The sequence below is a fragment of the Ananas comosus genome, linkage group 10 (assembly GCF_001540865.1).
Source record: "Ananas comosus cultivar F153 linkage group 10, ASM154086v1, whole genome shotgun sequence".
In the NCBI taxonomy this organism is placed as follows: domain Eukaryota; kingdom Viridiplantae; phylum Streptophyta; class Magnoliopsida; order Poales; family Bromeliaceae; genus Ananas; species Ananas comosus.
In genome coordinates this window covers 1,177,056-1,192,915 of record NC_033630.1, presented here as the reverse complement: position 1 = coordinate 1,192,915, position 15,860 = coordinate 1,177,056, and the positions used below count along the sequence as shown (strand labels likewise).

The 15,860-nt window shown below is 38.6% G+C and overlaps 1 protein-coding gene across 1 annotated transcript; it reads right to left on the bottom strand.

Moving 5' to 3' along the window:
- Positions 456-14,352, bottom strand: LOC109716759. Its single transcript, XM_020242315.1, has 22 exons — positions 12,993-14,352; positions 12,383-12,498; positions 11,120-11,328; positions 10,083-10,202; positions 9,532-9,660; positions 9,319-9,444; positions 8,763-8,818; positions 8,563-8,662; positions 8,348-8,465; positions 7,718-7,927; positions 6,906-7,218; positions 6,099-6,192; positions 4,847-4,955; positions 4,378-4,649; positions 4,139-4,266; positions 3,708-3,942; positions 2,744-2,932; positions 2,351-2,640; positions 1,795-1,975; positions 1,415-1,657; positions 1,153-1,235; positions 456-1,012 (listed from the first exon to the last, which is right to left on the bottom strand). Exons 1-22 carry the CDS (start codon positions 13,841-13,843, stop codon positions 865-867), a joined length of 4,320 nt encoding a protein of 1,439 aa, XP_020097904.1. The 5' UTR covers positions 13,844-14,352; the 3' UTR covers positions 456-864.

Genomic DNA, 15,860 nt, shown 5'->3' with positions numbered 1-15,860 from the left:
ATCTATTTTAGACTTATACCTGCACTTATAAACTATCCCTAAAATAGACGGTGTTTGTTTATTCCCAAACCAAACCAAGAATTTTAGTTGCCTAGTTGATGAATCCAGATCTAAATACTCACATGACAACAGAACCTAGTATGAAATTTTCTAACGTGCTAGAACTCAACAATTTCTAGTATTCCGTATTCAATAAATCAGAGCTGGTACTCGAGAGAGGGAAATGTCATTAACAAAAGTAAATTTACTGTTAACAAACAAATTTATTGGGTTTTGAATACGGCTGAAATTCAATAAATCCAATTTGACACTTTACCATAAATAGATGTGCGACACATTCGGCTCATATAAGAAAAATAGTTGGGGCCTCAAAACTGCTGTAAGACTATGATCAGAGTAAGGGATTCCCAGCAGATTATTAAAAACTTGAAGTTAAAAAAAAAAAGAAGAAAAGGTATCATAGAGTTTTGCTGGTGCTCTTATTAAGTTAGGATTAATGGCACAAGAGTATCTACATTTCCACGCCTTAGCCGGCTACATAACATTTAGAACAACCAAAAGATACAACAACCAAAATTCCTACGCTGCTCATTAGACAAAGTATAATGTATGATGATGCTATACGCACTAAATTCTACAAAGAATGGATCAAGAAACCATTATGTATATACACCAAAGCAAAAGCTGTGACTGCACGGAGATTAACGAGGGGGCGTCAAAGTCCGCACGATGAATGCTAATTGGGCCTTGTGCATAAAGAAAGGCCCGCAATTCCCCCTTTTCTCCTTTTCAACTCCCAAAATAAAATAAAAAAAGTCGAGTTCGTCTAACTCCAAAAGCACTAACCAATCACTCGATATTGTGTTAGGTTTGCCAGAATATATTCGGGTTATTGCTATACAAGGAACGATCCTGGATCTCTAAATTTGCAACATGCCAATCGACGAGTCTCGCTTGGATGCATTTACACAATACAAGTACAGTAGGGAACAGCCACCAACCGCTCTCATCCCTGCTAATAACACAAGCAACTCCATATAAATGAAAATGAACAGGAAAACTACGCACCGAATCAAAGTTCTAAATCGAGGAAAAGGATTAGGAAAATGTTTCAAGTGCAGCAGGAAACAAAGGGAAGGAAAACAAGCTTACGTTGCCAAACTCCATGGTTGTAGGCTCGAATGTTTTTGGCTTGATGACTTGTAATGTACAAACCCGCATATAAAAGCCACAACCTGTAGAATAAAAGAGATAAGTATGGTTTGATGGCACCATAATGGGAGCAACAAATGCGTACTATTGTAGAATGATAAGCCAATAAGTATACATTTGATAAGACTAACATTCTTAAGACTAGTGTCATACGAAGCCAAAGAAAGAATTGTAAATTTGGGAAAGCAGTAGGACCACTTACAACATTGACCAACGAGGTGATGTTCCAGAGGGCATAGACACGAGCAAGGCCTGCTGATCGCCGAGGTCCATGACTAAAAAGTGCATTTATTCCAGCAGGAAATGGAGAGAGGATACCCATAGGAAGAACAAACAGAACTAAGAAGATGTCGGCCATAGAGAACGAATAAAGCTGGAGTAACGTAAGCAACACCAAGCTAAAATCTGCAAACAGCAATATCGAAATGACCAGACCAACAAGATCCTGCAGTAGAAAAAAGTCAAGTAAAATCATCATGTAAGTGTCCAAAAAATAAAATCCAATCAAAACCAGCTCCATTGCTAGAGAACAAACTAATCACTTTCAGAGAAACTGAAATAATTCAAGCATACAAAAGACACCTGATGGCCAACTGGCTTAGTGTTATGCACTATAAGAGAGAAGGGGTAGAGGAAATCTTTCTTGTCTTCGAGCATTTTCAGGCTGTAGCTATCTAGAATCCCTCCATTAATCCTCTTCCGCATAACAGAATCCCTGTGTCTCAAGTGGCCTGATTGAATCTCTCCTTGGGTGTTATGCACTCTGCACCGGAGACGAGTAGCATAACAGAGGTGGGTCGAAATTATATTTATGTACATAAACAGTACCGAACAAGTAAAAAAGATATTTACATGTATACACTCCTGCAATATTATCTATTTACAAACATGACTTTTCATGTTATCCTGAAAAGAAACTTGCTTTTCTCCATATATGCCTTTGTACTAAAAACCAACAACTTCGATAATTTGGATGACTTCCCAACCTAAGTTAAGGTTATTTACGTAAGAAACTGCACTTTAGAGGGGTATGTATAGAAGTTCCAGTGCTACAGGGGGAACTGAGAAATAGATGATTTTGCAGGAAGATATGCGCAAAAGCCCCAAAAGATAAAGCAAGCAAGCAACGATATCTCACCGGGCAGTTCTGTCAAGCAGCGGGGTTCCAGTACCACCATCAACTGCTGCAGCCTCAGTTTCTCCTTCCAAAGCACATACAACAAGACCAAGTTGGCAATAGCCTAACGTTGTAGCTTGAAACCAGGCTAGGTCAACAGATACACCATGCAAGGTCAAAGCAGGATTTGCATGAGTCTCAAGCCACTTAAGGATAGGCACTAGTGTAGTTCTAAGGTGTCCACGACGAACCAAACGCAGCTGGGCATTGAGTCCAGCAACAAGACGATACCATATTGTTGGTGGTACAGCCTGAGCAAGAAAGATACAACCCGATAGCTTTATACGAAAAGATTTCAAATTTTAAAAGAATCAGAAAATTGTGTTTAAGGTTCGCCAGACGTGAAAAACAAACCTGGCTCATGAGGCTAGTGAGCACATTGTCACTGTGGAGCGAAAAAGGCGCCATGTAACTTCCATCACCTCCAAAGATTAAGCACATGGGAAATCTTTGATGAAGACGGGGAGGAAGGTCTGGCCTTTTTTCATCTCCGCCAAGAAAGAAGTCTACATATCCTAGCATTAGATCGGGAGTTGCAGCCACCTACACAAAATAATATATACAGTTATGCATCAAAGTTTCAATAACCCTTCAATGCTAAAACAACAAGACCAAGAACTCTTTGAGACCCAATCAATGTCTCAGCTACACCGACAGCAACCTTGATATAATTCATTCAGCTCTATCTTAAAAAGTGACTTTTCTTTTATAACAAACAGAACAAGTGTGCTTTATTGATAGTTTGGTTATCTAAGAGTGAATTAGGACTGCAAATCAGAAAAAAAATTAGTCACGAGCAAGACATGAAGTTATAAAAGAATCCTTTGCAATTCAAAACCTTTTCAACTCCCAAGTCACTAAAGCTTCATATAAGATGTTAAGGTGCCCTCTTCAGAACAGGCTTGTGCCTGCCGACCAAGTGGACTTTCAATACCAAGTAACTGGTTGCTTCCATTCAGAAATATTAGAAGCTCAACAGCTCAGCCCAGTATCGATTCAACATTCTGCTCTCCATCTTGTCCAGCTTTTGACAGTCAAGGAACGACTATCCATAGCATCTAGTACTTAAAAACACTCCCCACTAACTGCCCCGAGGGATTAACTACTCAGCAGAATCTCATTAAATACTAGAAATTCAGAAACTAGGAAGGTGAGATATCTTGCAACAAGCTGAAAGAGGTCATGCCTATAAGGATCATCTTATACTACAATTAGAAAACTGAGCTTGAGTATTCGTACAAGGTCTTCACTCTTCAGTCAATGACCTTTAAAGCAAAAGAAGCTTCTACTAGAAACAAAAAGTAAACATAGTGCAAACCTTGAGCCCTTCATAAAGAGCACGCGAACGGCAAGAACGTAAGCATGAATGATCATACTCTGATCTAACAAATTCACGTAGGCGCTGCAGCTTCTTTCTCCTGCGCCACTGTTGCCAGGACCACGCAAGTGGGTACGCAAGTATACAAAGAATGCTATAGATTGATCCTTCCCACCATTGATAAGCCGCTAGGGCATTTATCTCCTCGACAAATCTATTAAAAGCATCCTCATATCTACCATCCAAAATAAAGTATAGAAGACAACAAAATATTAGAAGTCAAATGGAAGAAAAGAAAGCAATTATTTTGAGAGACAAAAATGAAATATGACAGTAAAAAAGCAATAAGGAAAAGGGATGATAAGAAAATAAGGGTGCCAGAAGTAGAATCTGTTCAAATGCAAAATCCAATATAACACATGCCCACATACACAATTTCTGTAATTTGTTCAGGTGGAGTGTGTGGAAGATGCCAAGGTTCACTGAAGGTGTTTGGACCCATGAAATACATTCTGTGAACATGGCTCTGGGACTCTTCAGCTCTATTTGTCTCCAAGACCTGTGTGCAAAGAAAAAAAAAGTTGCCAAAATTAGAAAGACTTGCAAAGAAAAGGTTCTAATTCTGTTCTTATTCTAAAGTATGTCAAGAGAAGACGCAAATAATAAAAACCTCATTCAGCGATTCTAGAAAGGGAAAGGAATGGTCAATTTGGGACCCATGTTGAGTTGGTGCTGGCCCTGGTAATTCATCAGTACCAACGAATTTCATCCGTGCAACGCTTAGAACCAGGGCTAATAACACAAGAAGACCAGAAAGCAGGAGGCCAAAAAGCCATGGTCCACCAAAAGTATATATTAACTCTTCCAGAGCAGTATAGCAGTGTGGCATGTGATATCTATCGGACACGCATTTGTATGGACATGGGGTTTCAGCAACACCTCCTGTTAAGAAAATGCTAATGTTCAGAAAAGTTCTACAGCAACTCAAGGCAAACATGGATGAAATGATGACTATCAAAGTATCAACAATACGATTTTATATAGCTAGAAAATTACCAAACTCACTAGAGAAAATTAGAATCTGCGACTACATTTCTGTACAAAAAGAATAAGAAAACAAGCAACTTAGCGACTGTCACCTCGAACTGTTATGTACACAGCACGATGAGGGAGCTCACTAGGGGGACACTGATAACAAAGAGCTCTATCAGATCCAGTGACATTCTTGAAAGTACCCAAAGGGCATTCCTGCATTTCCTCAAAAAGAACTATATCAGATAAGCTTGTTTATTGAAACATTCCCTTATCCTCGACAATACTAAAATAAATAACATTAACTAAGGATTGCCAAGCCACTGGCATGGCTCATACCACTGGCAGGGGCATGGGGCATGCCAATGTCAGCAGGACACCACTCCCCCCTCCCGCCCCCCCCCCAAAAATCCCCCACACACGCCAACCACCAACAGTGGCATGGATTTCTTAAANCAAAATACTGTGATAAGAATGATTTGGTACGCTCTAAAAAAGTATTGACTACCATACGCAAATTCACTACATCAAAAATATAAAATATTGGGGGAGATCTTCTTTTCTGTTTTTCCCCCCACTAAAAGATAATATCATATACTATTGAACTGACTAATTGCAGCAGATGTTAGTAGATTTACAAGATTTACATATTTCAAGTACGGAAAAAACTTGCAAATATTTTCACCTCAAGAAACACTCAAAAAAGGCCTTTAAAAACTCAAAAAAAAATTATTTTCTCGATATGGTGTGCGCACACCCCCGTGCCACATGCCAGCACAACCTCGGCACGGTATGGCACAGATGGCACGGGGCGGCATGGGCAGCATAGGCAATCCTTGACATCAACATTGACAACAGGGATGAAATATACAAAAATTCGGGAAGAGTGAAGACGTGTCAGAATCAGCAATTGATTGCAAAGAAAAAGCGAAAGCAGCTATTGTTTCTTGTATATTTTTCCCTAACAATAGAGTGCTAAAAATTGATACCTCTAAAAGATGGATTAGTTCCTTAGTAATTATTTATAGCCCAAACTAACAAAGCTTAGTGTGTGTGTGTCCCATAAATAACAGATTGTGTCTTGCAATCAATCATGGAACCATCATCCATAAAACAATGATATGCAAAATAATTAACGTCAGCAGTCAATAACTTATTAACTGACTACATATGAACTGATTCCCACTCTAGAACTCGCACCAGCATTAGCAAAAAGGAGTTTAGTAATGCTACCGCTCTTTTTTTTCCCCCTAAAGCCATATATAACTGACAAAGAAGTGATCAAACTATAAAAGCTACACTGTAGCAAATATTAGCATTGCCACTGAAATAATTTCAATTATAAAAAGTACAACATACCTCGCAAAATAATCCATAAAGACCTTTTGGGCAAGCTTTGGCTGTGACTGTCCCATTTTCTCCAGCAAAGCCTTTACCCCTGCTAATGCCTCCCCTATAAAAGAAAGCATAGAGTTCAAAGAAAGAGATACTGCAGCAAAAACCTCCAAACCACAAAATGAACCATTAGCACTTATGCAATTATGTGGCATGTCAATCCTTTGTATACAAGTAACAATACTTGAAAGCTACATAATACATTTAAAAGTCCAAACTCGTTATCCAGAAAATTGAACCTGCAAATGAAGTCTTTCATGAACTACAAATTTGAGAATCCATGAACTATAAATTTCAATAGAGTTCAAGAAATAATAAAATGCATGCACATTCTAGGTGAAAGGGTTGCAATCTCAAATAAACACTAAAAAAAAAATCAAAGAACTGTTAGCACACTGGAAACAAAATCCAAGCTTAAGATTCAGATGATAAAAACATAACATACATATATAAGCAACAAAAACTGAAAATGAAACATGAATTAACAATCTAACCCTGTTAGAGCTTGCGACATCAGAGGGTACTTTTCGCAGTGGAAAAAAGGAGCAACAGTATAGCAAAATGTACAATTCAGGGTGTATAAGTATCAAAACACATTGTCAGAAACTTAAAGTCTGTATAAATGCAAAATTAAAATAGTAAATTGAAGGCACGCCAAAAGGCTCAAAGGCCAAAAGACTAATTACTGCAAATTATCTACATATTCCTGATGTTTACCATTACCGAATCCAGCAAAACAAAGAAAATCAACTAAAAGAGATTTTAGCAAACCTTGAGTTAATGGTTCCTTTCACAGTTGCAATTGGAAGATATTCATCTCCTGTAGGAATGTCCGACCAATGTAAGTGAATCGTTCCACCTCCACCACCACCACCGCCATGGCTGCCAAGGCCACCGCCACTTGAAAGGACTGAGGCTTCACCAAGAGTTAAAGTACGCAAAAACAAAAGAATGGTGCCCCCAGAACCACCACCAGGGCCTCCACTCGAGATATTAGCAACAGCACTGCTGAAACTCTCCCCATTTGCCTCGACCGAACCAAAGATTGACAAACTGGACAATGAATGCTCCCATGAACCCATCACTGCAAATTAAGATCAATAACGCCACAACATGGGCTCAGTACCAGAGAAAAACAACTGACAGCAAAAGAAAAATAAAAAGGCGGAAATTGATAAGAACCCCCTTGAAAATATCGTGATTTTGCACTTTGCCATGTGGAAAAATAAAGACCTACATTTAAGACCACTAGCACTAAATCCACTTCCATACATCATCCATTCACGAATTATTAGAAGATATGAATATAATAGAAATGATTAAAATGGACATAAGGGCTATTTGATCATATTTCAATATTTTTCAGGAAGACTCCGGAAATCGCATATTTTAAGAGGGTTTCTGCAATTTAGCCCCAAAGCAAATAAAACTGCACAAAGAAAGTTAACTGAATATTCGACGAGAAAAAAGTAAATCCCTATTTTGGTTACAACAGTTTCAATTAATTTAATTAGAAAGGCATATACAAAGTTTCAGGGATTTTATCAATAAACAAACATAAACCAATCAATGATAATAACAACCTATTATGCCGCCTCCAGCTGTTGAAGTGTTTATGCTGTCATTACCACTACCGCTACCAAGCTCACAGGGTAAGTCCGGATTACCATATGTGAGGCCACCCTCAACGCGGCTTCCATTGAAGAACCCATCACCACCTTTGCCACCGTGGCCCCCACCGCCACCAAGGCCACTGCTTAGCATGCTTCCTCTTCCAATCCCACCTTTGCAGCCTAGAAGTGGGAAAGCATAAAACATATATTGCACGATGAAGCAGCAAAGCAGATGCAAATTTAGGCAACTAAGAAATATGGTCCCATACACAAAGTTTAGAAGCAGCTGCTATTTTGGAGTACCATTTAAAAAAAAGAAAATAAAAATAAAAATCAAATAAGAAAGAAGAGAGCAAGAAAATAAAAGTCACACGATACTAATGTGGTCCACTTTGAGTAGATTACTAGAGGTTAGGCTTGATTAACTTCAACTTGTATCTATATTAAACCCACTCAACCTAATCTTGAATTTGAGTGGTTATCTAGTTTTGCCATGTTTTTATGATTTTTCAGCCAGACTAAATTGATAAAATTGATGCATCAAAAACAAGTATGAGAGTGTCATCAATTTCGACTCAGAAGGAAGATTGTTAATTATACCCAATCCAGTGGTACTAATTGTTCCAGAAGAATGAACAGTAACACTTCTAGCTCTGTGAAAATGAACAACTGTTCCCTCAATAAGCCCTGCGACATCAATATCTTCAACCCGACAGATCTACAAGATAAAAATGGCCACTGATTAACATCTTTGTCGATAACTACATAGAATAAAACCTAAAACTGTTTACTAGATTTCTTTGTTAAAGGTTCACCTGTAGCGTGAAAGAGAGCGAGGAATTCACATTGCAATCTTCAGGAGGATGAATCAATTCCATAGGGCAGTCTTCTTCTTCACAATTGAGCTTTGGAGCCCTAAAATAGACATACCAAATGGCTAATAATAAGGCAATCCAAACCAAAACAACCAAGTACAAATATACGAACTGTAAATACAGATTGCCGTAGTACTTACATCTCATCACTAGTTGCATTTATTAATGGACCACGTAAAACAGATCCAGGACCAACCTACAAAGAAAATAAAGAAAAATATTTTGCACATAAATAACTATAGATGATTCTAGAAGAAACAGAGCATCTTAATGATTCAGGAATTTAACTACACTAAAAAGGTTGGACAAGAGCCCAGATACCAGCATGAAATTTAACTGCACTAAAAAGGTTGGACAAGAGCCCAGATACCAGCATGAAATTCTACGTACATTTAGACATATTGAACATGGTTTTGCAATATACCTAACAAAGAAATTTGGCAACACCAAAAGTTGTTACACTAATACTAGGCATGTGGCAAATACGAGACATATAAAGAAGCCCGACAGATTCGTGCCTTCAAAATTGATATGAAGTGATACTGGGAATTATCAATCATTCTGCTATTGTTCTTATATAATTAAGGTCTATAATTTGGTTAATTCTTATAGGGTAAAAATTAATGCACAACCAAATAATTATAGATATAAGCTACAGAATTATAAAAAAAAAAGTTTTCAGTTTGTTTTGGTTACATTTATACTGTAGAATAGCGACAAGATCAGACGTTGTGCTTCAATCATATCGCCAGGTCCAGATAAATTGAGCAGACCTTGCCCATGGACTCCAAGATTGGCATTAGAGTGTATCACTGATGATTCCTGAGATACAGCAAATACATTTTTTTGATACACACACAAGGATCAATGAAAGAGTCAAATGTCACCAGACGTGTGTCAGCATTGTACCTTCAAAACAACTAAGTTGCTTGCCTCAAGTAAGGATGTTCCAACTATTGTATCTCCACCTCCGTTAATATAAATTTTCGAATTCCACATCAAGAACATCTTTACAGACATACGCAAAGCACCATATACCTAAACTTAATTAAAGATCACAACATCAGTTATAAATTTTCCAATGTATGAATGCAAAAATATTACACTACCGGATTGCCACATAATGCATGGGGCATTATTTAGCATATTGTAGGGAGTTCCTACAACCTGAGATGAGGCATTTCTTCATTTTTGTGTGTTAGTTTGTAAACCATCCAATTCACTGATTACACGTGCACACACACACACACAGAGTATAAGGAAACAGCATGGCTGCAGAGGATCTGCTTCCTAGCAGAGGAACAGAAAATATGGTAAAAAAGAAATCTATAAACTAGTGATTTACACTGCATAGAAGCACACATATGGCTGTAAATGTTCTTTATTCAACATTCCTAACAGTAAATAAGCAACTAACACAAGAAACACACAAACAAGATAATAAACACTAAAGGAATCACCTTGATTGTTGAGTCACTCATTAGAAGTTCTTCAGCCATAAGTTCGAACTCCGAGTATGGGTAGTGACTTAGACCAAACGTTAGAATACCACCAGATAAAAGGCTAAGCTGTCCTTGAACCTGAAAAATCCAATTAGTAATCTAAGAAAGGACTTCAAAATCTGCAAAAATAATAACTAAAATGGATACACAAAAACAAAAATTGAACTCATTTTTCTACTGTAATCATTCAAAACAATGTTGGCAAGCCATATGTAAAGTTAAAAACAGAACAGGCAAAACATATAAGTATCCACAAATATATCAAAGTCCTACTGTCCTACATAAGTTCAGAAGGAAAGAATCAGCGGAAAGATCAACAGACCACTTCTTCAATGGTAGAAAGGCAGCAAGACACATGGTTCGGCAGCTGCTTAAGCTTTCAAGGACTGAAAAGAGGTCAAACTGCAGTGTTGAAAGTGTAACAGAAGATAAAAGAAGTGAACTATTGCCTCTTGAAGTGGAACAATCATTTTTTGTGCATTAGTAACAATGGGAACCACAAGCAAGACAGTAGTAAAGGTATAACTGCTATAGTCTAGAAAAAGAGATCCATAAGGGGAAAATGTCTGCAATCAATGTGGCCTAGATAATGATTAGGTAGCGATCAAGAATAAGCCAGTTCGCCATATATCAGTTGAAAACATGATCTTATGTCAAGCTGGTTCGACAACACTAAATCTGGAAGCCAACACTAACAGTAGTGGGAATATTATTCAAACTAACCCTTACCATAGGATAAAATCAAAGATGAAACACTCCAACTGGGATAAATGCTATAATAGGAAAGCAAAAAATATGAAGAACTATACCCAAATTATCAATCTGCATAAAACATCGTTTGCTTATTTCTAACACATGGAAGCACACCATCAGTGACAAACAGCAATGCTTTATGTGAGGCAATAAAGTTGATCATAATAAATGTAATAACATAGTGCCCATAAAACAGATTAATAAGATTAATAACTGTTACAATAGCAGAGGCAGGAGCTAACCTGTACACGACTCCAGAGTAAGGGAACAGCAACTTTGGCACAATTTCTAACAAAAACATTTGTCCAAAGTGGCTGGTTAGGAAATTCTAAAAGAAGAGTATCAGTCTGTGTAGTCAAGTTGTGATTGCTAACAATAAGACTCTTAGGGACTGCATCATAAAGAGTCCCTGCAGCTCCAGCATTCTCTGGACAGCCAAAGCTCTTTCCACCTACAGATTCAAAACTTTATGGAGCATAATAAGACAAAAAGCATTGTGAAATTAGTCTAATAAATGTAGTCCTAGCTCAGGCTTAGCTACTACATTTTGCTCTTACATATACAGTTCTACAGTCCTGCTAAGTAGAAAATATAATGGCATTGAAATAGAATTTATCAGAGACTTCAAAGACCAAGAAACCATACAACAAGAACTGCCAAAAATTCCAGCATAAGACAAAGTTACCTTGCTAGTTGCTACCTATCTGCACTAAGCAAATTTGCTACCCTCAGCTGGCTACTCTAACATTTTTCTTCTTCCCGGTGTTCTGCGTGATTGACATATCAAATGCACCACCAAATGGTGGGTTGTTTGCAAATAATATATCAATGGCAAAAATTAAAAAAAAAATTTCTGGTGACCTTTTCAGGCTTCTTTGTCCTTTTACATAAAATGAGTTTGTACGCTAACCCACAATAGGAAGAATAGAGAAGTTCATCCACCAACATCTTTCCATAAAATTCACAAAAGCGAAAACTAGCCAAACGAGGTCCCCGTACTCTGTTTAGTTAAACTTCACATTTGAGCCTAATAACTCTGGTAAAGTTATACCAAGTCTAGCATGAGTTTCAATGAAATTTCCTATTTTAGATCTTCATAGAAAAGTTTTATAATGAAGTTTTTGTCTGTTAGGGTAATCCAAGATGAGGCGAAAATTTCACTAAAAGCTGGCTCCCACTTGAAGTATTAAAAGGGGTCATCAGACGCTCAGACAGGCTTGCTTTTATCCTTTAAAATCAATACTGCAAAAAACAAATACAGTAAATCAATCATCAACAGTCATGTTTTCAATCAATTTTTCAACCTACCTTCAGAGCAACCTAACAAATAGCTTATGCACCAAACGTTTAATCATGCATAAAATGAAAAAAAAAAAAAAAATGCAGTACAACTTAGTAAATAGAAGGGCTACAAAACAATGGCAGCTAGTGTTAACAAGACAGTCTGTAAATAAAAATAATTAAACATAAATATTATAAACTATAAAATAAAACAATTAAATTACCATGAACAAAAGTTTGTGCTTCATCATGCCTGCCAAACACATTTATAGCAACGCGACCTCCTCCTCCTCCCGCCAAACCATTGCCTCCAGAAGCACTTATATTACCACTTCCCTTCCTACATCACCAAACAAACATTAGATGAAAGGAAAAATGATACTAGCATAAAATCAAGAACTTCACCTCAACGAACCAAAGGAGACACAGTTCACAGTAAAGCCAGTATTGTTTTATAAGTTACATCAATCACAAACTTAAACATACATACATTTAATGTGGCACATAACATTGAATAGATTCTATTTTATGACAGAACAAGTAAGAACATGGAAGCAAGCAGAGCGAGAACCACACTACGATGAAGGCACTAAACAAGCTGCTCCTTTTTTTATTATGGAAACCACCGCCCCATTAATTTCCAAGTAAAGATTGCGCATGAAACAGGCACTATCTTCATTCTGTTTTGGCTAGTAATTATACTATCTTCGTTCCTTTATTTTTTATCAAGTTTGCTTACAGTACAAGAACAACCTGAAATTCAACAAACATCCACAAGAGGATAACACGAAATAAAAAAAATGAACTTCATCGGATAAAGTTAAGAGGTCTCACATGCTGGAGGCCAGAATATAGATGCTCCCGCCAGCCCCTCCGCCACCCTTGTCGCCACCATCACCCCCATCTGCAATCACCTCCCCTTCCGCCACCAGCAATTCCTTCACTTCCAGCCAGATCCGCCCGCCCCCGCCTCCACTGTAATCCTTCTCCACGCTTGTCGATCCGCCTTTGCTTCCGTAACTGTCGGGCTCCTGCAGCGACGACCATGCGTACGCATCCCCGCCCCACGAGTCCTCCTGCGTCTGCCCGTCCCTCACGAAGCAGCTCGCCCCCCGACCCCCATGGCCCCCACCGTCGCCGTGCGTCCCTGTGGGAACCCCACTAGTCCGGGGCGGCGGGTCCCCGCCCAGCCCCTTCGTGTTGATCAGCGTCCCGTTCCCGAGGGTGATGTTCGTCGCCGCGAGAAAAACCCTGCCAGCCACGATCGCGGCGGAGCGCTCGAGCCGCACCTCGCCGGAGAGGTTGGCGACGATCTCGCACCCGGCGATGGGGCAGCTGAGGACGACGCCGGCGAGTAGCACGAAACTGCCGCTCCCCTTGATGTAGACATTGCCGGAGAGCTCGACGCTGTGGAGGATCTCGCATCGGGTGTCGAAGTCGCCGGCGCCGCCGATGTCGTCCTCGCAGGACGCCGACGGCCGGTCCGGCTCCGCCGGGGGCGGCGGCGGCGCCGGCGGGGAGTAGTCGTGCCACAGCGACTCGTAGTTCAGGATCGAGAACGCCCCGTCCTCGGAGCCGGACGCGGACGCGAACCTAGGGTTAGGGTTTGCGCCATCGAAAACAACGAAGACGGCGAAGACATAGACGAGGATGAGGATGAGGATGAGGAGAGGAGACGACGCCATGGACGGAGGGAGGAGAAACTCATCACACAAACAGGGGAGAAACCCTAACGAAGTGGGGCGGGGCGGAATCGCTCGGATTCTTCGAGGGGGTTGCAACCGTGGGGGGAGGGGGCGGGGGGGTGTTATCGAAAACTCCGCAAAATTTCGAGGGACCGACTTGTAAATATCCGGAAAAGCGCGTGCCGAAACGTAAAACAAAAAAGAAAAGAAAAAAAGAGAAACACAAACACTGCAGGGATGGGAGGGGAAAGAGAAGAGAAGAGAAGAGAAGAAAAGAGAAGAGGCCGCGGTGGCGAGCGCGTCGGAATTCGCACAAACCCCCTCGGTCACGCTTACGAGGAGATCTTTTCTAATGCCGCGAGGGCAAAGGGGAAAGTGGGGGGGTGCGCGTAGAAACCGCCAAACAAGTGCGGGGTGGCCGGGAGCTGATCTCGGCCGTCCGTCCGCGCATCCGGATTCGTGCGGATGGCGAGTTAATGTGCGGTTGTGATCGGGGCAGGCGTCGCGGCCTCGGAGTTTGGGGGTGGGGAGGACGCACGCAGAACTTGTTTTAAAGGGGTTTCTTACAGGCCACGAAAACACATAAATTATTTATTTATTTATTTAAAAACATGAATTTTAATTAAATTAGTTTTTTATAAAAAAAAAAAAAAATTTGGTTCAGAAAATGTGGGTGATGGGTGCACGACGAATATGAACAGGGACTAATTTCTCCAATTTATTAAAGGCTGCTTGGAGTTATTTATTCTTTGTAAGATAATAAATGTAATGCCACTTGCCCAGTGTACTAATTACAATTTTGTGTAATATTTTATTATCTGCTTTTACTTCCGGCTATGGTTTCGGGACTTTAAATGCTTGAACGGATTTTACAGATGCTATATGACACCCTCCTGAAATAAAATAAAACCGTCATTTCCTTTTACAAGCTTAAGTAGTCGGTGTTTTTATTTTTATTTTTATTTTGAAAGATAAATAGTATATTATTTGTTTTGTGTATTTTATTTAGAAATAAATTTAGCTAAAGATGTGAATCAACTAGGATTCAAACTTGGGTCTCGAATATCAACCACTAAGCCCTTTGCCACTTGCTATAGGGATAGTCGGTAGTGTTTTTATATTTAGATAATTATTTCTGTACCTTTCAAAAACTTCAAAAATATTTTTTTTTGTTTCAAACATATTCCTCATATATTTTTTTATTATTCAAAAAAATCTCCGCAGTTATTACTTATTGAGTTATCTCAAATTAAACGTGAGTTAAATATCTATCAGAATTTTTAAAAAAATCAAAATACTTATTTTATCTCTAACTTAAAAATAAATAAGAAAAATTAGTAAATGATATATTTGAAAAGACAAAAAATCAAAATACTTATTTTGTCCTTAACATGAAGACAAGTAAGAAAAGTTGGTTGTAATAGAATGATATTTTTGAAAAGGTAAAAAATTAAAATACTTTTTTTATTCCTAACGTAAGAGCAATTAAGAAAAGTTGATCAAGATACAAGAATATATTTAAAAAAATAAAATAATAATTTTACGGGGATAACAATGGTTGTTAGCTATTTATTATCAGAATTTAACTTTAAAGATATATATTTGAAATAATTTGGAAAGTTGAAAAAGTACTTTTAATTTTAATTTTTTATAAAAAATAAATTAAAAAGTCTAAAATTTTTTTTCTGAATATGTAAGCAATTGTCCCTCTTATAGTATATCCGACACTCTTATCTAATTTCAATGATGACTAGGCCTGGTCGACTAAGAAATCAAATCCAGTTGAGCTCCTCCTTTTTCTTTATTGCTAGCCCTACGCTGAGTACACTTTTCTTAACATATAAGCATTTAAAAGGAGGAAATATGTGGTACCCCACAGTTTTATATCTGTACAATATGAAGATTCCTTAAATAACCATTATGGCTGAGTATAAAACCATCAATAAGAAGTTTGGAACACTGATCATTCCTAAAGCAAGTAGTAAAGGATTTAGTGGTTGGTATCCGAAATTTTAAA